This window comes from Petromyzon marinus, chromosome 21, assembly GCF_048934315.1.
Source record: "Petromyzon marinus isolate PM22_M1 ecotype Great Lakes invasive population chromosome 21, UKy_Petmar_22M1.pri1.0, whole genome shotgun sequence".
NCBI classification, from domain to species: Eukaryota; Metazoa; Chordata; class Hyperoartia; order Petromyzontiformes; family Petromyzontidae; genus Petromyzon; species Petromyzon marinus.
Window position 1 is genome coordinate 7,623,381 of NC_133687.1, and position 24,970 is coordinate 7,648,350.

Here is a 24,970-nt window from a genome sequence, read left to right on the forward strand (position 1 = left end):
TGAATGCTATCGCGGGAAGTCACACGTTGGGCACAGCTGTCCTTCGCTGACTGTGAGCGATTGATGAATGAATGCCATCTAAAGTTAAAAAAGCACATCAGTAGAGAGTCCACCACACGAAGTCAGAGAGGCCACACTTTTCACGTCGTTTGGCGGACTCTCGACACGTCCATACCGTATATCGGACACTTGATGTTCATAACGAAAGCGTCATTGTTCACTGTTCTATGATTGCGTACCATGGCAATGTGTTAAGGAGATAAACGCTCAATTGCCGAGGTCTGATCGCCGCGAAGAGGGCTTCTGGAGATTTTGCTCTTCCTTATCTGTTGACAGCTCAACAATGTCAATGTGACTTACTGCCAGTAAGTGTACTCCGCTGTACTTTTTTTTTAAAGTCAGGTATGCAATGAGCAGCAGCAGTAATTCATGTCTGGAAGTAAAATAATTAATATATTTTTTTTTACTTTAAAAAAAATATATTCATTATTCACTTTTTTTAAACACGCTTTAATGAAATGTACCGTGCTAGTAATGGAAGAACTCCACGACTCCAGGAAGTGGCCCCGAAGCTTGCCACAACGTGGCCAATTACAGCCAACGTGAGTTGACCGTGGACAATTAGACCCAAGCAGAAACATAACATGTAAAAATGAATCTTTAAATATATATATTTTTTATGATAGAATATAGTATTGTCATCAGTATGACATACGTATACCAAGTTTGCAGTCGATACCACAATGGGAAGCGGGTTAAAATTGAGTTACAAGATTTGAGGATACAAAAACAGAGTGAGTTAATAAAAAAAGCGTGTAATAACAATCTGTCCAATGTCGATTTGCTCTCAAACGTTGTTAGCTTCGTCCAAGAAGATCATAGCCACGAAGTTGTAGACAGCTTTCAAGAAGTCCCGCAAGACGAGCTGCGGGTTCAGAATCATCTCCTTCATCCTCACAATTGTAAAACGTCAACCTGTTTTGCCCTCTCGATTTATAATCACGATTTTTACCGTGATGTGTGTTTAAAATAAAAAAAATCATTTGTGTTAACGACCATCAATCATAAATCACCACTTTTATTATCACCGTCGTTATCATTCCCATCATCTTCATGGGAATGATGGTGAGATAGTTCGTAGGTTCAGATGCCTGTAGATTTGGAGTTTGCGTGTCTCTCTCTTTCTTTGCGGTCGGGTGGATTTTTCTCCCCGGTTGTGGACATTACATTGGTCAAATAAAGATAGTTCACAGTTTAGTTTTATGCTCATCATCAACCATTGTTTATTATAGTCGTCATAAATCATCATGTTTGTCATCGTCTCGTTCATCATCCTGCCACTTCGTTGAGCTATCATTTGTGGCCAGGTCGCTTCTGAAAAAGTACGCATACTGTAGCTCAGTGGGCTTTACCTGGTCAAATAATAATAATAAATGTTGTGTGATTTGCTTACCATTTATATAGTGCTTTTTGCACTCCTATCGTGTTTTTTTAAAGTATTGTTTGTTGTTGTAATTTTCTCAACCGCCCCTCATGGATATCTGCGCAAATAAAAAAAAGAGAGAAAGAGCTTCGCAGCTCATCGGATTTCTCCAGAATAAATCGAGGTTCCTATTCCGATTATGTCAACAAACCACTTGGTCGATTCTACTACAAAGCTCGCCACCCCCCCACACACACAAAGGAATACGTGGAATCGATAAACGACAGGAATCGGTTTAAAATGAAATCGTTACAATGAATCGAATCGAAGGGTGGGCAGGGCCCCACAGCGTTCAATTCCGGGTGGCGGGCGCGTTCGAGTCGGAGTTTTGGCGGGAAGTCGCGCAGGGTAACGCGGACTTTAACTTTAATTCGCTAATTATAAAGATCAACTAAATCCACCTCTGACCCGTCACCCGCTTGCGAGTACACGACGCGCTATTTTATGGGGCGGCGGAACTGACTTTCTAAAGTGTGTATAGTTTAATGTTTATTGTTGTTGAGTCGTTGCTTAAAACGCCTGTTGTGTGTTCGCGTGAGCGGGAAGCAACTCTTTACGGCGTTAACGCTTCACCCCGCGTGTTTTCTATAAATTAACGAAAACTTACGAGGTATAATTCATGACCCGTCAACCCATACGGTTCGCCCCGTGTTTCTTGTACGGGGAAATTAAGATATCGGGTCTATACGGCGTACAGTCGTGTCAATACGGGCAAACAAAACGTTTGTGTTTCTCCCTTGTGATGGGGAAGTTTGTAGGATGAACGCTGATATTTATAAGGGGCACGGGGTGACCAATGAGGTATGAATTAGTCAGGTAGGCACTGATAAAAGGGGGTTGACAAGCTATGTAGATTTAAACAGAGGGATTAACAAACACTTAGAGGAAGTCACAACCCAAGAACACACATTTGTAGAAGATGTCATCACGCCGCGTGTATCCCTTGTCTGTCCAACGTGTGAAGATTAATTTTGGTGAAGAAAAAAACAACTTTATGCTCAAAATGTCCAGCCCGAGACATTTTGCCTTATTGAAACATCTGGGAGTGATGTGACTATAAAGTGTCACAATGACACGCTTGAGCCTTGGCATTTTGCCTGCGTTCTCAGTGACCAAGGTTCAAAACTCTGTTCAGTCAAACTGGAACACGCACACACAGCTCCGGTATCTACAAGTTAAGAACTTTTACTTAAAAGCTTTCGTGACTGCAGGAATACATATCCCATGGGTCTTTCGGTAAAGCCACGTAGATAGAAAAATAAATAAATCGCGACGTTTCGATCGCAACACAAGCAATCGTCATCAGGTGAGAGGATACGTCATCGGAACTCACCTGAAGACGATTGCTTGCGTTGCGATCGTCTTCAGGTGAGAGGATACGTCATCGGAACTCACCTGAAGACGATTGCTTGCATTGCGATCGTCTTCAGGTGAGAGGATACGTCATCGGAACTCACCTGAAGACGATTGCTTGCGTTGCGATCATCTTGAGGTGAGAGGATACGTCATCGGATCTCACCTGAAGACGATTGCTTGCGTTGCGATCAAAACGTGATATTTTTTTTATTATTTTTCTATCTACGTGGCTTTACGGAAAGACCCATAGAATAAGTTAAGAACTGCTTGTTTGGGTCGCGTCTTTAAGGGCCCACCACTCGTGCTCCAATAAATGTTGATTGAAAACTAATTTATTTAGAACTGCTTTTTTGTGTTTAGTTCTTCCCCCGCGCCTCCGAGTAGCACGGTTCGATACGTACAGTGCGAAAGAAGTTCGACATAGACTGAGCTGCAAAGCGGAGGAAGTGTTACTGCTGCACTTTGAGAAAGAGAGACAGAGGGATAAGGGAAGACAATGAAACAGAGATGCTAAGAGAGATGAGACGCAGAAACAGGGAGAAAAAGATAGACAGAAACAGAAATACAGAGACATTTGCCAGTATATTGAAAAGCTATATAAAAATGCTATTCAGTTTAAAACTCAGATTTGCAAAGTATCCAAAGTATTTTGCTATTTGGTTGAATAGTAAAAAGTGCTATATAGCAGTTTGTCTGGTGTATGCATTTCTACACGCTTTCATTTAACTTGCTCTGTCTGTTGTCGTATCCTCAAATTTTGTAACTCAATTTAAACCCACTTGCCAATGTGGTATCGACTGCAAACTTGGTATACTTATGTCATACTGATGACGATACAATATTCTATAATAAAAAAAATATATATTTTTAAGCAATCTTTTTAATATGTTATGTTTCGGCTTGGGTCTAATTGTCCACGGTCAACTGACGTTTGGCTGTAATTGCCCACGGTCCCCTTACGTTGTGGCAAGCTTCGGGGCCACTTCCTGGAGTCGTGGAGTTCTTCCATTACTAGTACATTTCATAAAAGCGTGTTTAAAAAAAACAAGTTTTGTTTTATATATATGTTACTTATTTTGATTACCAGGAGGCACACTGGACTCTGGAGGCATTGAATGAACAGCGCACAAGTAACCTTGGAAAATGAACCCGGAGACTGCGGCGGAAAGCAAGAGAAAGAAGCACACGGCCAGCTTCTCAGGTGCTCGCGCATTTCTTGCGGCGGTGTTGAGGCGCTCGCATGTGTGTTCACACCAAGATCACCAGCATGGTAAAGTCTGTCACGGCACGAGTCCCTCGGTTAACGTTTTTAATCCGTTCCACGGAAACTACTGTTAATCGTAGTAACTTTTAATCGAATATGGGAATTACATGTTAAAAGCATTTATCCGTTCCAAGACGATTGGAAGTTGACCTTTTGGACCCTAAAAACATAGCTTATGACATTTAAACACTTAATAAATAAGCATGATAAGAACATGTAAAATAATGCTTTATTTTACGCCGAATTGCTTTCCTACCCTTACGCGAATTAACTTGAGGGGCCATTGCAATCACTATGAATTCACTTACAAGTTGAAAAACAAGTAAAAATCACTGAGTCTGCACAAGAGAAACAGACGGCTTCCACTGCCAAAACAGAAAATGTAATTTTTCGATTTAAAGCTTTCGTGACTGCAGGGATTCATATTCTTGGTTCTTTTGGTAAAATCACGTAGAAGGGAAATAATACAATAATACAAATAAAACAATATAATTATCACGACGTTTCGATTGCAACACAAGCAATCATCATCAGGTGTGGAAACCACAGCAAGAAAAAAATGTCATTGCTCAAAAAAAATTCTTGCTGTGGTTTTCACACCTGATGATGATTGCTTGTGTTGCAATAGAAACGTCGTGAGAATTTGATTGTCTTATTTTATTATTTCCCTTCTACGTGACTTTACCGAAAGAACCAAGAATAAGAAAACTTAATGTAAACAAAGCCAGTCCGAGGTCGAAACGCTCATAAATGGGCGTCGCTGATTGGCTGAGGGTGTGGCTCTGCCCCGCTTACGAGCCCTCGGATTGGCCGAAAGTGGCCCCCGCGTGCATATAACGTAAACGTACCGTTAGTCAAAATGCTAATGTTCGTCGGAACCATGGGGTCCTATGGGAGGCGAAACGTTCACCGAAAAACCGTTAACCGATGTCACTGTTAACCGAGGGACTCCTGTGTGTGTTTGACGAGGTTTAAAACTTGCTGATACATACACATTCTTATTCTGCATCTCTCTTCGACTATGGAATTCCTCCCATTGTCTGTTTCCCTAAGTTCTTACAACTTTGTTCTCGTAAAAAAACACGTCAACTGTTATCTGTAACACTTTCAGTTATACTGTTTGTTACCGGCTGCTTGGGGTTTTCAGGCCTTTAGGACTGTGCTCAGCAGTCATGATTTTAAAAAGTACACGTTAAGTATCAAGTACACCATTCCTGGCTGCAATGCAATGGACAAAACTGGCTCGGAAATGCTTTCTGCACGATTTCCTCGAAATATTCTAGACGGGAAAAACGTTGTTTTGCTTGTCTGCTAGAATCATAAACGGACATCAAACTCTGACCTAGTACAAGACTGAAAACAACGTTAAAAAAGTCCACTGTATGCTTTCGACATTGCTCAATAGTTGCACATGACTCGTCCACGTGCACTTGTGTACACAACCCAGTCAGTTTTTTTTTAAACATTCAACATGGGAACCAGTATAGGGTGCAAATAGTTCTTATCTCTGTCGCCAGCCCTGGGGCAGTGAAGCAAATCGTGCATTTCAGTGGGTGAATCATTTTCAGTGGCGGAACAAGAACGGCTGGCTTTGCCACGAACTATTACTCATTTTTTCAACCGATGAGGGCATATTTGGCTACGTTAGCCCTTGAAACGCTCAACATTCGTAAGTTGAGTCCTAAAACCACAGTGCCTCCTGGCTGGACTAGACATAAAGTCAGGTTCAAGTTTGTTTTGTTTCACAAGGTGACCTCGGTTATTACAATGACGCAAGGAGGAAAAAAAAGTATAGCAAATATAATTCGGTGCAAAAAACAACCACGGTACAGAAGGAATCGAACACAGTGCACACACATACATAAACCATGGCTCACAGGGCTATACCAAAATAAATAAACTAAACTAACCAATCTGAAATACCGAAGCATTAACAAGAGCCTTGTAAACTGTCATAAACTGGAAATGTGTAAGAGGAGGATTACATTTTTACGGTTCCTAATTTTTGTAAAATTAATCCCTTTCTCTTACCGACCTGTCACACTCTTTGACCACAACACAAATTGAACGTTGTCCAATGCACACAAAGGATGTGTGCAGACGTGCAAAGTGCTGACAGCGACCAGAACAATACGCTTCTGCTGTGTTGTTTAACAGTCAGCAGACTACTTATTGCTGAAAAAATGTCGTGTCTGTCTGCCCGCCGGATGCTTCATTTGTTTGTGTTAAAACTAAAAAAAAACCCTAAACCAATTGTTACGCAACTTGCCGCACAGCATGCCAATACCAATGCGCAGATGTGTTTTGCTTGAGACAGATTGGAATCGAAATACTTCAGTGTAAAACAATGTTTTAAATAAATGAATGTTTGGATTTCTTTTGTTTTTCAGATGTTAAAACAGAAATTGAACAACTGTATGCAGCAATCCCTTTGCTCAGAAACTTCAATATTATTAGAAAAATTGGAGAAGGTTGGTGCATCTTTCTGCTAAAAATTATTTATAGAAAACAAAAAAAATCAACATATTCAGTGCGTTGAATGTTTTATGAAATAATATATATTTTAAATCGCATTCTAGTTAACTGTTAAATAGCGAATATAAACCGTTTGAAAGCATTGAATCACCTTGGTTTCTAGTATTTAATGTCTTTTGAAATACTCATACAATTCAGTGACATTCCGTCAATCCACCCTCCTATTATCAACTCTCCCTAATATTCCATCCCCCAAATTAATCGGTGGGTTTTCCTATTATCTGAGTGATTATATTACTTGCAGATGAGAGAAGTAACTGTTAAGTGGCAGAAAATGAATCCTAATATACGTGCTTGAAAGGCGCTGATTGTGCACACAGCTTCTCGGTAGTGGTCTTCATAGTCTTGGTGGTGGTCATGGTGGTCTAAATGTTGGTCCCTATGGTGGTCCTAGCGGTTCTGGGCTTACAAGCTGTGCTCCCAGTAGTCCTGGTGTGCCCTCTGGTAGTCCCGATTTTCGAGTGCTCCCAATATTTCCAGTTTTATTTGTATTCCTGATTGGCCGAAGGTAGTGACAATCAAAGTAATGGCACTGCACACGTAGTCACCCTGTGATACGTGGATAAAAAAAAATCACTCGAGACACTGGTGTATGGCAGCAAGAGCAGCTTATACGAATTCTGTCGCAGAAGGTCACACGTTTGGCACAACAGTCCTTCGCTGACCCTGCGTAATGAATGAATGAAGTGACAATCATGATGCTCGATCATCAAGCGACGCTTTACATCCTCTCGAGAGTCAGCATCACACACCTGGATGTTTGTGGAAAATTAATCAGATTGTTGGGCGTTTACCCCTGCTTCTCCACCTGTCATGTCAGTGTGGCTAAGAGGCGTTTCACTTTCTATAATTTTATTTTATCGCAGGCACTTTTAGTAGTGTCTACATGGCAAAAGGGAAGGTGCGAAGATCTGGTGGTGAAGAAGAAATGCTGGCTGTTAAATACCTCATTCCCACCAGCCATCCACTCCGCATCGCCGCCGAGGTCCAGTGTCTCATGGAAGCAGGGTACGAGCATCTTTCTAAATTCAAGTAATACAATTCAACATGAATAGCTGAGACGTTCCAGTGCTTATTAATGTAAGTGCAGTTTAAAAGTGACTTGGAATAGTTCATAGCATTTTCATTGCATTTTAGTATTTGCATGATCATATAAATTTATTGTTTACCAGATTTTGATAACATTGCAAAAACACGTGCTGTCTTAGTGTAATGTGGGTAATAAATAAATTATTTTAAAAAGTAGCCAAGGGTTTGTTTTACCACGAGTCAAATAACATCTATAACCATCAGCCAATGAGACTTCTGGGGAGTCATTCTCGCAGTGTTGCTTTAAACCGCGAAACTCGGGCACCAAACAAACTTCCCCATCCGACGAGCACCAGATTGTATTGTATATGTGACATGATGTGTTACGTATGTGCCAGTCGACACCCTGGACACCTTTGCAAGTAAGATGTTCCATCGAAAGGGATTTTCAAGGGTTAATACCTTCATAAATCTATGTATGTACGTATGTTAAACTTCTTTCGACATCGTACGTAGCCAACTGTGCTAATTGGAGGTGCGGGGGAAGGACAACAAACTAAACACAAAAAGCAGTGTTTAGTTTGTCAAGCTTCCTTAGCACGGTTGGCTACATACGGTGCGAAAGAAGTTCAGCGTGCATACAAATTAGATGGGGTCAAATTTATAATGTTCCATCTCCGTAGTGCTGAGTGACTGAAGCGGCTGATACCACACCATTATTGTAAGAAAGCAGGGCCTTGCGAGAAACTCGTGGGACGTATGAGTCAGGCCCACTTTATGACTGGGAATGGAGGTAAAGTGAGCATTTTATCTTAAAAAAAAATCTTCATTTGTTATTGAGTAACGGATTTGGTTGTCTGCATTATAATGAAACAAAACTGCCAATATGCAATTTGCACTGGTGGAAATGTCATATTCCCATGGCATGATCAATCTGCCGACTTTTATCTCTCACAAAGTAGTACGGATTTTATGGGCCAACCAGAGCTGATTAGTTTAACTGACCGACGGCCCTGCGGTAATGGTGACAGTGACACGAGGCAGTAAATGTATACGAAATTATATTTTTCACGAAGCTTACCTTTTTATTTGCAGAGGTGTTGACAATGTGATGGAAGTGCTGCAGTGTCTCAGAAACAAGGACCATGTGGTGATCATAATGCCCTACCTGGAACACGAGGTGTTCTCAGTAAGTTAAACCTATTTGTTGCTCATGTTCGGCTTCGAAGATGCAGATGTTGTTCAAATGTGATGTTTATTGCTTGCTGCCGCGTTGTTTGGCCCTAAACAGGACCATTGGCGTGGCTTGTGTTGTTGCTCTGAAGACCGGGAGATCGGTGATTGATGTTCGGTCGCCGCGTCGATGGCATTAGTCGTGATTTCTCGCTTAACAGAGTGGGCCTGCGCAAAGGCTGCCATCTTCCACTGCCAAAATTGTCATCGTTTCCATTTTCAATGTTTACTGCAATTGTACTACTTGCTACACTGTCACATGCCAATTGCTCAATACTGACTGGACGTCTTGGTTATATTGAGTCAACATAATTTCAGTTTATTAAGTGTTTTCTGTTAAGACAATAAAGAATGCATTCAAGACCAACAGTTCAGTTGTTGCAGTATTCCCAAGTCAAACCCTCTTGTCTTCAACATGGGCACTTATCCTGTGTTGGAAATTCCACATTCCCATAGTCGTGCCATACCTTGGGACAATGATTGCTCATTTCCCATAAATAAGGACCATGGAGATGCCGGTGCAGGGAAGAAGGAGTAGAGGGAGACTGAGGGTAAGATGAAAGGATTAGGTGGAATGAGACATGAGAATTGTGGATGTGACTCGAAACGATGGACACAATTTGAAGTACATGGAGAAAAAAAATAAAAGGAGTTGAACCTTAGACAGAAATGGGATATTGTGCTTAAATATCTTGCCGCGGTGGTCAGATGTTAATTATCTCGCCTGGTATGCAGGAGGTCGTGGGTTTGATCCCAACCCTGACGCCTGAATATTTGGAGTTTGCATGTTCTCCCTGTGGTCGTGTGGATTTTTCTCCTGGTCCTCTGGTTTTCCCCACCACATTTAGAAACATGCGTTTATAGTATTTGGCTGCTATAAATTTCCACATTGTAAGCTACTTCGTTGAATGATCACTTTTGGCCACATCGCTTCTGAAAAAGAGCTAAATAGCTCAGTGCGCCTTACCTGATAAAATAAATTGTAAAAATAATTTATCCCCTCCTGTGCAGCGCTCCTTCTTTCTTCTCCCTGCCGCTCATCTTGAGCCGTGCCCTCTTCGTTCGCTCTTGGAGACTTCCGTCCCGGCATCCTTTCCCTCAACGAAGTGGCGGCTTATCATCATCAGTTTGATAAGGAGAATAATAAAGTGCCACTCATACTGTCATCCCTGGAGGATCGGCAAAATTGACCTCAAGTCAGGATTGAGATTGAACCGGCCCGCGACTGAGCCACCACCTGGCCAGATCTCAATGGGTGTTCTTCATTGCCCAATGTTTTCTCACTCCTCTCCTCTGTTAACGTCCCTCTCCCATTTCCACAGGAGGTCGTTTCTGTGATGAACGTGATGGAGGTGCGGGAGTACATGAGAAACCTCCTGGTCTCACTGCTGCGCATACACAAGCTTGGGATTATTCATCGCGATGTCAAGCCCAGCAACTTCCTGTACTGCAGAAAACAACAACGGTATTTGGCCATTTCCACTGTCGTACTTTACATCTTTCTTCCCACGTCTATGCTCCCTGCACCTCCGATTAACACGGTTGGCTACGTACGGTGCGAAATTAATTAGCGTTGTGAAGTATGAGGAGGCCCTCATCCAGCAGTGAGTTGACAAAAAGTCTGTACATACGTACAACAGCTTCAGGTAATAATGTCATCCGTATTGGTAAATATGTTCATAAGGTCTTGTTTTAATTACATATCTGTTTTCTGAAACTATAATATAGAAATGTATTTACGTAAGATTACACTGCTGGATTGATAAATTGTAGTTTAAGAGAAAAATGTACTTAAAGTAACTTATTTTCAGCTAATTCTGAGAACAGTGATGCGTAGTCATATCATTAGTATTGTCTAATTTCAAAATAGAATCACACACTACCCACTGTTTCAGAGAAATATAATGGGATTACACGTGACATTTACAGATCACAAAACACTCCAATTATTATTGGTTGTGTGGTTTAATTGACACGTAGTTCTTCTCAGCCAATATAAGGATTGCTCTTTAACTTACTGGAGAACTGAAACAATAATATATGGCTGATAAAACGATTTTGTTTGACTTTGCCGAGTTTCGGAGGGTCTTACAGACACAGATTTGGTCAGACCATTACGTGGCCTAACCCAAAAGTCAATTATGCTGACAACTGTTCAGTCATGCGGAACTGTGCATGATTTTAATGCTTATGTTATTGCTTTGAGGACTTTAGATTTGTTGAAGATGATATACACGTTCCTCAGCAGCTCTCTGTTCAAACATGTAGAGACACGAAGTTAAGACAGTTTTTTGTTGTAAAATTGTTATTGTATCACAATGCAAGTCACTTCGAAGTAAAAAGCAGTATGTTTTAACTTGCGGAGAGGTGAAATTGTCTCTCTGAATGAAACCCACTTGCTTCCCATATGTAAAAATGTACATAATTCCTGGCAGCTGTTGTTGCAGCAAACAAATTGATCTTTGCCGTTCATTGTCACGTGCATACAGCGATGTAAGCCAACAAAAACATGTTGCTATTAATTATGAATAATATGGCTGGAGTGATGCTGTTGCGTGGTGATGATTCTGGAATCAAATCTTTAGCCGCCTGCTGTTGAAAAGCATGTCGATTATCTTAAACACATCTCAAGTAATTTGATTCTTGAACCCAATTGTTTTTTTCTCCCATTATTGCCAATGGGAGTGAATTTTTAATTTTTTATTAGATTTTTTTAATCAACTGCGGCTGAAAACATTAATGCATTAGCTCTTGTCTCGTAAAGTTGATTGGTTATCAATTGTTGTGATTCTATTAGGGACTTAACCTTTGGGACGAATTTACCAGGGTTGACCTAAAACTGCAATAAATGTGAAAAAGCTTTCCCATGGCAATGACTTCACATGCCATGCACCTGTCTGATGACATTATGAATATAGTACTTTATATTGAATCTTTATTTTTTTAAATGCTTAAAAAGGGGTATGCGTGTGACACGTGTGTTACACAGGTGACATGTGCAGGTTCATAGAGAGAGGTGTGCAGAGGGATGAATGTGGACTCACAATATTAATGTTTTAAATAAATGGTCTCGAGATTGGCTTTGCCAAGAAGGATCGCTCCTGCCTTGGCAAAAACCAATGGAGAAGGACAGAGAGTGATCTGGAAAGGATTAAATGGTGCTTTGAAACTTACAAACAGCATCCATGATCATGCAGTCTTATCATCAGATAGCCCGTAGGTGTCCACCGCACATTTGGTCATTTGTTTTCACTTTCCTCTGTCTTGTGCCAATATGCTCAAGTCATGCAACATCTTTCTGGTACCATTCTCTTATGTCGTCGTCAAACCATTCTCTGTTGGGTCTTCCTCTCTTTCCGGTTCCTTCCATTTTTCCGAAGAACACACTTTTAATTTTAGTGTTGTAGTCCATTATACATATGTGTACAAATAGTGCCAGTTTCCTTCTCATCACTAGCTGCATGAGGTCTTCTTCTATGTGCCACCTTTTTCTTCTATATTGGTCACTCTTTGTGTCCAACTTAGATGCAGCATCGTTCTGTAGAAATACATTTCGAGTGGCAATATCCTATCTCTGTCAGTCTGAATGAAGAGTCTAAGCTAGACAAAAAACAAAGACCGTTAGGAAGTATGCAGAGCTTGCCTACTTCAGCTTGTTGTTTTAATCATTGGTATGATTGTTTGGCTACCTTAGGTATGCGCTAGTCGACTTTGGACTGGCACAAGGAACGCCGGATACTTGCATCCCGTTGCTGCGGAGGCTGCAGGAGACCGTTGGTCTGAGCGGAAGCATTTATCAGAAGAGGGCCAGCGCACGTCTCACAAAAGCCAACAACATCACCACCACCACCACCATGCAGAAGCAGGGCAAGAGCGCTCAGCTGATGAAGTCATCGGTGAACTGCAACGAGGAGGTAGCATGACTACGCGTAGATGGGAGGTTCCGACCGTCAACCCCTGCTGAGAGGTTTACTTTCAACGAGTCCCCAAGTTTATTTACAGCCAGGTGACAGTCGATTGGGAAAAGTGAGCCATTTGTTGACGGGGGAGAGGTAAGTATTAAGGGAAAATGCAGGAGTACATTGATTTCAGGGAAGCCTCTTCTTCTCTGCCTCAATGTTGCATTTGGATACCTGGCAACCCCTTATCAGTGCCTACCTTATTACAGACAAATTCAGACCTTAATGGTCACTCCACGCCCTTATAAATATCAACGTTCATTCTACAAAGTCCCATCACAAGGGAGAAACAATATATATTTTTACTCAGTTTCCCTGTACAAGAAAATGGGTAAACCGCCTGGGTTGACAGGTATGCACTTGTGTCACGGAGCACAGCAAATCAAAACATGTACTATCTGTAGTAGCCACGGGACATACCCTACCCACTTGCGCATGTTGTTAGACACGTTATAAACATATAAATATCCTCCCTATAGCCTCTTTAGGTACTGTTGGGGTAAATACAACGAGCGGGTATTCATTAAGGCCCGCACAGCACACCTTGGGAGGTTTGTGGGGCCACCACCATGCACGGCTTTCCTTGGTCTTCAAAGTGATGATGTTTACACAATGCACCAGGTACTCATTTAAGCCTGGGCCAACCTATGGGAGACCCACAATTGGTATGGCGATCACGAACCACTGGTGTTATCTTTGGCTGGGACTTGAATGCATAGTATATAGGCTTTTGTAACGTGGTGCACTCACTACTGTTCCACTGTTAAATGTGGTTTTCGTGAACAACAGCAACATTACAATGAAAAACTATTATTTACCATACAACAACATGAACTTGTATTGTCTGAATCACCAGTCTTAAAGTAATTGATGCCACATTTTTGGGGCTTGCAAGTACTGCCATCTTGCAAGAGTTAATTTTAAAATACAGGTGATAATAAGGTGTCTGTTGAGGTGGCTGGGTGGGTCGGAGGTCAAGGCACCGAGTTTGCCCTTCTGAGGTCCTGGAATTGTATTTGGGCGTTTGTGATTAAACCAATGGATTTTTCATCTCATGACATAATGCCAAAAGCACAATTGCTTTGCTTCGGCGCTATGGTATTGAACCACAATACCTTGCTGATCTTGTCAAGGAGCATAAACTATCATGCGAACTCCGGTCATCCTCGCAGCAGCATTTGACTAGCCATTGAACAAAGACGGTCACTGCATCGCGCGCTTTCAGATGCACTTCTGCGGCCATCTGAAATGCTTTTGCTTCCTATATTAGGAAGCCACTGGAGCTATGCACTTTTAAATCTAGATTGAAAAGTAATTTCCTTAGAACTGCTTTTTGTGTTTAGTTTGTTGTCGTTTCCCCCGCACCTCCAGTTACCATGGTTGGCTACGTACGATGCGAAAGAAGTTCAACATACATACATGGTCTGGATAGAAAAAGGTTGCAATCTATTTATACAATGAGCCACGTGAATTTGTCTGATAGGTGAATAATTGCTTTCATATTCTTTTGCGTGCTTGTTTAGTGCAAAGGAAGTAAGCTAACGAATGGCGCTCCACACGTAGCTGCGATGACGGCCAAGAAAGCTGTGGCTCCCCCCAATGCCATGCCTCGATGTGCGTTGCAAGAAAAGACTTGCTCCTGTTTCGGGTATGATCAGGTCTGCAAGCTCTGCTTGGCCAGGTATGTTCTTCGATTTTTGTGCGTGTGTGTGTGCTGTGAAGTTTCAAGAATGGCACTATACTATTATATTACCTCAATCTTAAGTTATTTCAGTCCCCGGTGAGAATCAATAATTTGGCCACCTCCGCAGCTTTGTCGTCGTGGAGGTGGCTCAGCTCTCCGATCTCACATTGACATGCAAATTTCTTCACTAGCCCCGCCCACTTCGCTTATGACCCTTGGGCTACACCCATCTCAAACCTTTATAACATCCTGCCTCAGCAGCTCTCTCGCTATTTTTTCACCTGATGACGATTGCTTGTGTTGCGATCGAAACGTCGTGATATATGTCTTTTTTTTCTATCTATGTTGGGTTTACCGAAAGACGCAAAGAATATGAATTCCTGCAGTCACGAAAGCTTTAAGTCAAGATTTAGTCCATACTATGTTTTATAACTGCGCCGTGTTACAATCAAACGAGGGAAATTAGTCAAAAGGCGTTAAGGTTTACTTGAAGTCGGATGAGAGCCCATTCAGAAATCAAACGCGGGATTCATGTGTTGACAGGAAACACCTTTCTGGAAGAAAATAGTGGCGAATTAGATTTTTTTTCCAGACATCGGTGGGAAATAACATTCGTCCTTTTTGATTTATCAATATTAATTGAATCGATGAAAAACCCATTGTTTAAATTCTTTAACCAAGGTGATTCACAGCAACAATATATTTTCTGAAATATTTCATTGTAGAAACGGAGGCAGAGATTAATGGAGAAAACGCCAACCATATAATATTTGCCATTTTAACTTCCCGTGGGGAATGGATGCAAAGGGAGAACCGAGGTTTTCTTTGACATTTCGAAGAACGTAACAAGGCCGTTAAGTTGGGCTCGGGATAAATATGAGCAAAACAACGGTCGTGCACAACAGGATAGCCAAACAATTGGAGATGCCTATCATAGGGTTTGTCAACGTAAGCCACTGCCATTCTATGGATAGTCTTAAGTGCACGGTGATAACGTTTCCAAATTAGTGTTAATCACTTGGAAAATGTTGAATGACTTAATGTTATCTTTGGCTGGGAGCTGCCCCGGTGGCGAGATGTTAACTACCTCGCCTGGTATGCAGGAGGTCGTGGGTCCGATCCCGACCCTGACGCCTGCTGTATATTTGGAGTTTGCATGTTCTCCCCGTGGTCACGTGGATTTTTCTCTGGGTCATCCGGTTTTTCCCTCCGCATTTAGAATCAACGTGCGTTTAGAGTATTTGGATGTAATACATTTCCACGTGATAAGTTGCTTCATTGGGTTATGATTTGTGGCCAGGTCGCTTCTGAAAAAGAGCTATATAGCTCATTCGCCCTTACCTGGTAAAATACAAATAATTTAGTTAGTGTTATGTTCAACCTATGTATGGTCCATCTTTGTTCTAGTGATGCCTCTTTTTTTCATTAAAAGTTAACGTGCTAATTTTAACCCACTCAAAAATGTTCGGTTCTTGCGAGCCACCCTGATAGGATGTATGTTTTGTTTTCAGAAGCCCACAGCCGTCTCCGCGGGCTGGTACGCCTGGGTTCCGAGCCCCAGAGGTTCTACTGAAGTGGCCATATCAAACCACAGGTGCCACACATTTGACCATAGAATCAATCGGTCAATGCTCGGTATTTATTGCAGGTGATGCGTGAATTATATTTTTGACTGTACTGTTCTGCACACATAAGGGAAATTCAACAAAGGTGTAAAAGTTATGATTCTTAGCTCTCAATTTTTGGGGGTTCCAAGACAAATGTTGGTTTTAATTTGTTTTCTCTCACTGTAAATGTGCCAAATGTCCCCTTTCTAGCCCTCGTAGTACAATTTTCTTTACTTATGACCGTTGGATATCAGATGCCAGCACCGACAGCTCATGCTGCCCTCTAGTGGCGGTATCCCAGCATAACTCTTATCTGTATAAAATCTTATTGAGCATGTACTGTTGATATGCATATACAAAATCACACGATATACACGTTCTTCCAGTCTTCATAACTGTTACAATGTCAAGTTAATGTTAACCTGCACATAGTTATTTGTCAGAATAACATGTACATACCATATGTTTGCTTATACAACAACAGGGCCAAACAATGTTTCTACTTGTTGCCACATTATTGGTCATTATATATGGCAAATATGATAGAATTGCACTATTGTATGTGGTATTGGAGTGTCTACATATTATCAACAACGTAAGAATATTACCAGCACTTATAACGGCTATGTCAATTTCTAAGATTTGGTCAAATTATTTTTGGTTCTGTGCATATTCACGGCAGTGTTCGCTGCTGCTTTTTATTCTGCTATCACTTGGCTGGGGCCACGCTACTGGGACTTCATATTTGAAGTGGCCCCCCCGATAGTCGTCGTACTTTATATTCAATGTCAAGCCAAGGGTAAACCCTTCGGGGCTGATACCGAGCAGGAGTTGCTTTTTTTCCCTCCCTGGTGTGTTTGTGACCTTAAACACTGTCGTGTGTGAGATCGCAGCCATTGACATTTGGTCGACGGGCATTATATTCCTCTGCCTCCTGAGCGGCCGTTACCCCTTCTTCAAGACCAGCGACGACCTCACTGCGCTGGCTCAAATCATCGCGTTGCGCGGAAGCGCGGAGGTGGCTGCTGCTGCTAAAGCTTGCGGTTAGTAATGAAAACTATTGACAAATTTGTTTTATTTTTACCAGGTCAGGCCACATTGAGCTATATAGCTCTTTTTTTAGAAGCGACCTACGCCACACAAGTGATAGCTCAACGAAGTGGCTTTATCACGTGGAAATGTACAGCAGGCAATTACTCTAAACGCATGTTGATTACTAAATGTGGAGGGAAAAACTGGAGGACCCGGAGAAAAATCCATGTGACCCTGGGAAGAACAGGCAAACTCCAAATATACAGGTGTCAGGGTTGGGATTTAACTCACGATCTCCTGTATACCAGGCGAGGTAGTTAACATCTTGCCACAGATATTTCTTTTTATCCTCGAGATGGACAAACGGATTGTTGAGTGGGTAACTTGTGTGCTGCAGGCAGCCTTGTTGCCCAGTAAAAAAAAAAGGTCACAATAAATATTGCTGGTGGATGTTTCTTTAAATGCACATTTCATAAATATCTTATTAAACTAAGCAGCGCATGATGACTTGACATTGCATTTGCAAATCTTTGGGTTGACTTAAATTAGCATATCAAATGTCACGAGACCACCAAGTAGACTTTTTCATTATTTAAAACACATTTCACTTTTGTTTACCAGCCTGCACGTGGGGCTATGTCCTACGCAGCAGAGAGAAGTGTAACAAAATACATTGTTGCACTGTACTTCTTTGCTCCCTTGTCTGTATTCCCTGCCTTCACAAACCCGCACTGAACAGTGGTGATGTGTGATTCACATAACATCCGTGATGCTGGATTGACAAACGGGGGATGTACATATGGCAACCCACGCATTATACAAAAAATAAATGTGTGAAAAAATAAAAATAGGTTTGAACCTTTCTGGCGATAAAATAGGTGTTAAGATGTTTAAACACCAAATAGAAACCTTTTTCAAGGAATGAAGTCTACCTATGGTGAACATGCAAACAAGCATGTTCTTATAATATATGGCATTGTCTTTGAAACTGATTGGCCTACACCAGAGGCAGCCTTCTTTAGGGCATAGTCTCACCATTGTCAGACCATAGAACGCCAAAAGGCGAACAATAATGTGGCACACTCGGGCATTTTTGAATTTCTGAACGCTTAACATCAATGAAACAAGCAACCGAACAATTTAAAAAATCAGAAGCTACAGTTTTAAAGCTCCCTCCTTCCCCCCAAGCTGTGCACTGAATTTTTAAAATGAAATGTATACAATCCTATTGGAGCTTATCTTCAAGTGTGTTTACTTTACAACCATTGCTTACATATAAGTATCTCAGAAAGAACAGATCCTACAACAAAGCAGTGCCTGATCCACAAACATAAAGGAGACATTACAGCGATGATATGCTCCGATGCTCCTGACGCGGTTGTCTGGCTTGACCCACCTGGATGTGACATTACGGTTGTTGCTCTGCATCAGCCGTACGACAAAAAGAAGATGATACAGTTGATTATCGATGAGTCGGTCGCATCAAGATGCAAATGTTACTCGCTGTTCAGTGACCAGTCCACCCTTGTGTACCTATGCACACACAAGCGTTCCAGGATGCAGGAGCAATTGCATGAAGCAACTACACATTCCATTACACAAATAATTGTAACTGTAGAAATGTTTATTGCGTTGGATGTTAAGTTTCCACAGCCTTGAGTAACATTTACAAACTGTATATCAGCAATGTGTAGTGCCTTCAGGTACATTTTCCACAAAACTTCATGGCGGAAGTCTGGGACGAGCATCTGAACCTTTTGTCAGTTTTCAGGAGGAAGGGACAATGTTTTGTTTTATGCAGTCACGTGCATAATTCTGGAGGATGAAAAATTACATTTCAAAAGTGGGTTTTTAATGTAATGCATAAAACACTTTGCAAGAAATGTAAGGTCATCTGTGGTTAAAAAAATGAGTGCTTCAGGCAGCAGGAACATCCGTGCTATATTATAGGGGTTGAGAGCAATAGACTTTAACAATAAACGAGGAGTAACATCATCCGGCCTCTTGAACGTAGGTGCATATGGAGGATGCGAAGACTTTCATGGCACGACGATTTAAGCAGCATGGGCATTTTGAAAACAAAGTGGCAGAAAGGCATTTGTCGGCTTAAATGAGGAAGAGTAGATTGTGATTAATTGAGGTCCTTGTGCCGAAATGGACGATGGAAGACTATCTAGACAGGCATTGGCATGGGCACCCAGAGACCTGGGACCTAGGGAAGGTGGCTGGATATCGTAAGGATAGACCAGAGGAGATCGAAATTGCTAAATGTGGCAGAGGGGATGAAGCAATGGCAATTATTGGTCTCATGATAACTTAATTGTTATTTTATTCTGAAATCTTGAGTAATTCCATTTAAATGATATGCAACATTATTTCGATACCCTTTCCTGTGATAAGTTCAATTATTCCACCATACTGTCGTGCACACGAGACAGCATGGGATGTTAATCTAATGAGAAAATTACCATGCACTTTTGTTTTATATATATGAATATTCTATGTATCAGCTTCAAATGTAAGAGACTGTTGTCTGATATATTATAACATTCACAAATATATATTTATTACAGGAAAGATGATGATCTGTAGTCGTCACTGCAGAAGTACCGATTTAAAAGAGCTTTGTGAATGCCTGAGAGGTGACGCCTCTGTGAAAGGTATGTACATTAGCCTAGAATTGCACATTATACTAATTACACATGTGTCTTTCGCATCTCTGAAACGAGTGAAAATTCCAGTTATCTCGAGTAATAATTTCATTTTTTTAAAGCAATGGTGTTACACTTATCTAAATTGGTGACCCTCAGAATGTTGTGGAAATTCCACATTCTGATGGCAAGCACTGTTGTCAAAATGTGGTACGATTTTTTGTTTTGTTTTGACCAGGTAAGACCCACTGAGCTGTATAGCTCTTTTTCAGAAGCGACCTGGCCACAAATCATAGCCCGATCAAGTGGCTTATCATGTGGACATTTATAGTAGCCAAATACTCTAAACGCGTGTTGATTCTCTATGTCGTAGGGAAAAACTGGAGAAGCCGGAGACAGGTGTTAGGGTCGGGATCGAACTCACGACTTCCTGTATACCAGGCGAGGTAGTTAACATCTTGCCACTGTTGCGCCCCAATTTTGACACTGGGGAGACGATGGGATGAGTTGATGACGCGATGGAAGTACAGCGGAAGCACGTGTGTGCAGTGCGGGAACGGCACAGCAATACTCCTTGAAGCAAACCTGACGAAACTTGAATCGGCATGCTCGTTAGACTGGCATTAGGTTGGCATTGGCCCGCATCAAGTACATTCTACTCCGGTCAAACGTCTCTTAGTCTCAAGATCTTTTCAGCAGGATCATGCAATTGGTATGTTCAGCCGTTTTGTTATTAGTTTTCTGTTGTAAAACATTGAGGACGCAGACAAAACCTGTGGTACGTTCGGGGGGGGGTGGGGGGGGGAGGGTAACACTAAAATCCTGCTATATAACGGTAATCCAGAATGTATTTTGCTACTAACTACAGGCCAGTAAAATAACCTCCGTGACCCACACAGCTTGGGAAGGCCTCTAATCCTGCAATGCATTGACAAAAAGCGCTGTACACACACCTACAGGCCACTTCGTAAGCCAGAAGGTTGATAGTTCCTTACGCATGACTAACTCTGTCTGATCCATCGAAGTCGCGTCTAAAGAGCCGCATTACGGTGTCCCCACCATGACCCGCACAGCAACGAACATCATTGCAAATCTTCCCAGGCTGTGCAGATAAAAGGATTTGTGTGTGATGATTACTAGCAGAGTAAAGGATTCACGCCTCCCTCCCTCCCTGCCTCCCTGCCTCCTCCCTCCCTCCCTCCTTCCCTCCCTCCCCTCCCTCCCCTCCCTCCCTCCCTCCCCTCCCTCCCTTTGATTCAATGAAATATCGCGTTTCACAGTTGCTATTCATTTCGCAGTATTGATTCTTGTTTATCAATGGCAGTCAATGGTTGTGCCTCTTCTAGCTTGAATGGGTCATACAAACCCATTTACATGTAGCGTTTAAGGAGTGTAAAGCATCAATTATGACGCGTGAAATTGTATGCACGTTGTGAGATTAACAATGAATATATTCTTCGATATATATGTTCACATATATAATGGTTGCAGGTTTTTTTATGATTGGAAGTGATTCTGCAGTTGAAATGCATCACTTGATTTACAATTATAATTTCCACTTGATAATATAACTGTGACGACAAACCACATTCTGATTACCCGCACCTCCGATTATCAGGGTAGGCTACGTACGGGGCCAAAGAAGTTTAACATATGTACATACATTGGCAGTAATGTTGGTTGGTAGTGCATTACCAGTTGCACTTTCTTGTAATCAGAAATGTTAGAAAGTGTAGGTCACACACTTGCTGCTCCCGTTTGCATGTCGGTGGTTGCTGCCATAGCCACCGAAGGAGGGTTTTTTTTATTACAACATTTCTGCTTGCGGTATTTTTTGCAACGAAGCTAAAAAAAAAGGTTGTTTGGGTTCCCAAATTGTGTGTTAGCGCCAGCAGGAGTCGACTGTCTCGGAGTTTAAAAGTTGCGGAAGTATCTGAACGAGTAAAACTTCGCCGATATTTCGACTGTGCGCGCGCGCGGGTTTTGTCACTTTTGTCCTTGTTGTTTTGTCTAGCTATGCTTGATGCAGGCCAAGCAAAGACCCCTGCGGAAAAAAGAAGAAAAACAGACGCCCCCGTCGTCGCAAATTCTCCCACTGCTGCGACGGACGGCACAGACGCCGGCGTTGACGCCAGTCGATATCCCGCTCGTCGCACGCTGCCTTCCGACGCAAGAGACGCGTCTTCGGGTCGCGGTGGGCCAGAAGCTGCCTACGGGAGGGATTGGCGCTGCAACGATGTCTTGGCGTTTGACCTGCTCTACAAACTCTTAGACCCGAACCCACACACGCGGATAAACGCTGCGGAAGCCCTACACCATCAGTTCTTTGTTCGGTAACGAAAGCCAACGGCGTCCTCACACTTAAGTTGTCCTGACCCGAGCTAGTGGTGAATAATTGGAAGTTCCTGGGCTGATTTTTTTTGTTATGGTCATTTTTTTTTCGTAAGGTCATTCCTGCTGGCTTCCTGCAAAGTGGTTCATATATTTTGAAACAACCCCTCAGATATAATGGCCTTTAAATTTCTATTTAAAGCTTTCGTGACTGCAGGGATTCATATTCTTGGTTCTTTCGGTAAAGTCACGTAGAAGGGAAATAATACAATAATAAAAAAATAAAAATAAATTATCATGACGTTTCGATCGCAACACAGGCAATCATCATCAGGTGTGAAAACCACAGCAGGAAAAAAACGCCACTTTTTTCAATTTTTCTCCCCAGTGGCGATGTTTTTGTTGTTGTCCCGCACCACACCCAGGTACTCGTGTGAGGCTGAGTCAATCTAGGGGAGGCCCATCGGGAATCTAAACTCGGGTGGTCAGGTTGGTAGCGCAGCGCACTAACCGCTACACTACCGCTCCCCGTGTATGTAAATGTGACACACACACACATACACGGGGAGCGGTCTTTGTTAACCCCTGATATGCAAATGGGATATTTTGCCACGATTAAATGTCACTCATGTTTATTTTTAATGATATGCACATCATGTCTGTTTACTGTTTCGGATATATATATATGCCGATAGCCTGTAAATAATTTACATTGGTTTATAAAAAAAAATGCGTTCAGTTAAAACATAGATTTTTCCACAAATCAATTACATTATGCTTTTATGCAAGGTTACAAGGAAAATACGCACAATTCATGTCCATATTTGTGACCAAAATGTAGCCATTCTCTCACCAGTGCTGCAACATTCACTCGAAGATGAAAACGCTGCAATGACAAAAAGAAATGTGAAGTCCTCCCCGATGTCTTCTGCGTAAATGTCCCAACATTTTCCGCTCCCACCGTGCGGTACAACCCCCAAAACATCGGCAGAGCTGTACAGCTAAACGAGAACATTCCTTCGCATCGCATTCGTACAAAAGAAGCAAAATGACGTGCTGCCGTATCCCTGCAGGCGCGTTGAACCTTGGCCTTAAAATGCCGTGACGTGAAATCGGGCTTCGGAAAAGCTGGTGGTGCTAATTTTGCAATTACACGAAATATAATGCGCACATTTTTTCTGGATATTAATGTTATGATTATACCAGTAGTACCCGACTTGTCCTTGGTTGCAGGCTGCAGTCGACCGCTGGGGAATCGCGTTCCACGATTGTCTTTGCCACAAATTCATTCTTCAGACTCAACGGGTTATTAGCGCCATTATAGTCTGTCATTGGTGCCGATGACGATGTCACCTTGGAATGCGTTAAATATCGCCAGATCTTGAAAGCTCAGCAGTGTTGAGCCTGGATAGTGCTTCCGTGGGAACCACGATGCATCGAATAGGTTATACTGGTAGGAACCTCCTGGTTACACCAGCCCGCAGGGGATTATTGTGTCCGTCCGTCGTGCATCCAAAAATGGGAGGGGTGGAGAGGGGAGGGTGAGGAGGGAGGGGCTAGGTGGGGAGGGGAAGGTGGGGTGGGTGGGGGGTGGGGCTGCCTGGGGGGTGGGGCTGGGTGGGGGGAGGGGCTGGTCACCCCGTGGTGCCCTTATAAAACTCAACGTTTAACCGACTCACGCCGGCTTGTGCCCGCCCTCACAGTCGGGCATATTTGCGTTGACCCTGGCCATTGACCGAGCAACCCAACGTTCCTACAAGCTCCCTCCGCAGGAATGTGTTTCATAGGTGACTACAAGGTGCTGTGATGTGTGCTAGACACCAGAGGGCAGTACAGCAAAAGCCACTGCGATGTACATTTGTTCTGATGTCTGTTTCGCCACGACGATACTGCCCATGTTTTTTTTGTCTGTTTAGCCTGAATAGTTATAATGTATACATTGAATAGACTGGCCCTCACCACAGGATAAGGACATTTCCACCACTGACTTGGCACAAGAATGAGCATCGCACAGTGTTTGATTCAGCAGAAAGATATGTTGCCCTTTAAAAGTCTTATGCCTGGGGATTTACACGGTGAAATACTCTCGATTGTAGTAATCCACAAGTGTATTATTTTTTTAGTTCTGTTTTTTTTTATTTCACGTTGTTTACAAAGCATCCGTTTTCTCTTTACCGGGGAAAAATATTTTTTCCGTACTTTTCCCCAACGCACTTTACCACGGTACAGTCAACACGAATACCCACATTTGAGCGCGGTGTGGGTCACTGTTATCCAGACGTTAGTTACAGCACTTGGAATGTCCCTTAAAAAATATGGAATAATATTTAATGTGTATCGTGGTTTCCACGAGCCAGGCCACCCATCTTAAACACACACTCAGCCTGGGACATTGCTTGCACGCATTCCACACCCACACGCGCTTACTGTTGTACCCACTATTGTACAGTTGTGCAAGAGGAAATGCCTAGGCATTAAAAAAAATGCCCTGTACTGAATGTATAAAATATAGCCGAGTGCAATGGTCACTCATGAGCCATACCACCCTCTTAATTCTGTGAGCTCGGGACGTTGCGATACAGTACTCATTCCACATGCGGACTGACAGCATGTGCCCACTAGATGTACATTTTGTTCAGGAAATGCATCAACGTAAGTTTTATAAGGGATGCATATTGCAAAGTATTTTTAATATTTTTCACACGTGCATTTGAATTGTAATGTTTTCGTGTACACTGGTGAGCGTGGTGTCCATCTCCAATAAGTCTGTTGCACTTAAGCTGTACAAACGACTGTGTTTTAGCTC

At 42.3% G+C, this 24,970-nt stretch overlaps 1 protein-coding gene across 5 annotated transcripts; it reads left to right on the plus strand.

Moving 5' to 3' along the window:
- Positions 1 to 1,697: 1,697 nt before the first annotated feature.
- Positions 1,698 to 23,696, plus strand: CDC7 (cell division cycle 7). 5 transcript variants are annotated; one of them, XM_076068497.1, is made up of 12 exons: positions 1,701 to 1,831; positions 3,927 to 4,040; positions 6,494 to 6,574; positions 7,505 to 7,646; positions 8,763 to 8,856; positions 10,223 to 10,365; positions 12,595 to 12,814; positions 14,383 to 14,540; positions 16,055 to 16,191; positions 17,044 to 17,193; positions 19,756 to 19,842; positions 21,848 to 23,696. In XM_076068497.1, exons 2-12 carry the CDS (start codon positions 3,983 to 3,985, stop codon positions 22,168 to 22,170), a joined length of 1,593 nt encoding a protein of 530 aa, XP_075924612.1. In that variant the 5' UTR covers positions 1,701 to 1,831; positions 3,927 to 3,982; the 3' UTR covers positions 22,171 to 23,696. The 5 variants fall into 5 exon arrangements, with proteins under 5 accessions (XP_075924615.1, XP_075924612.1, XP_032813933.1 ...); XM_032958042.2 differs by having other exon boundaries at positions 1,707 to 1,831; positions 16,055 to 16,137; XM_076068498.1 differs by having other exon boundaries at positions 1,826 to 1,954.
- Positions 23,697 to 24,970: the final 1,274 nt, after the last annotated feature.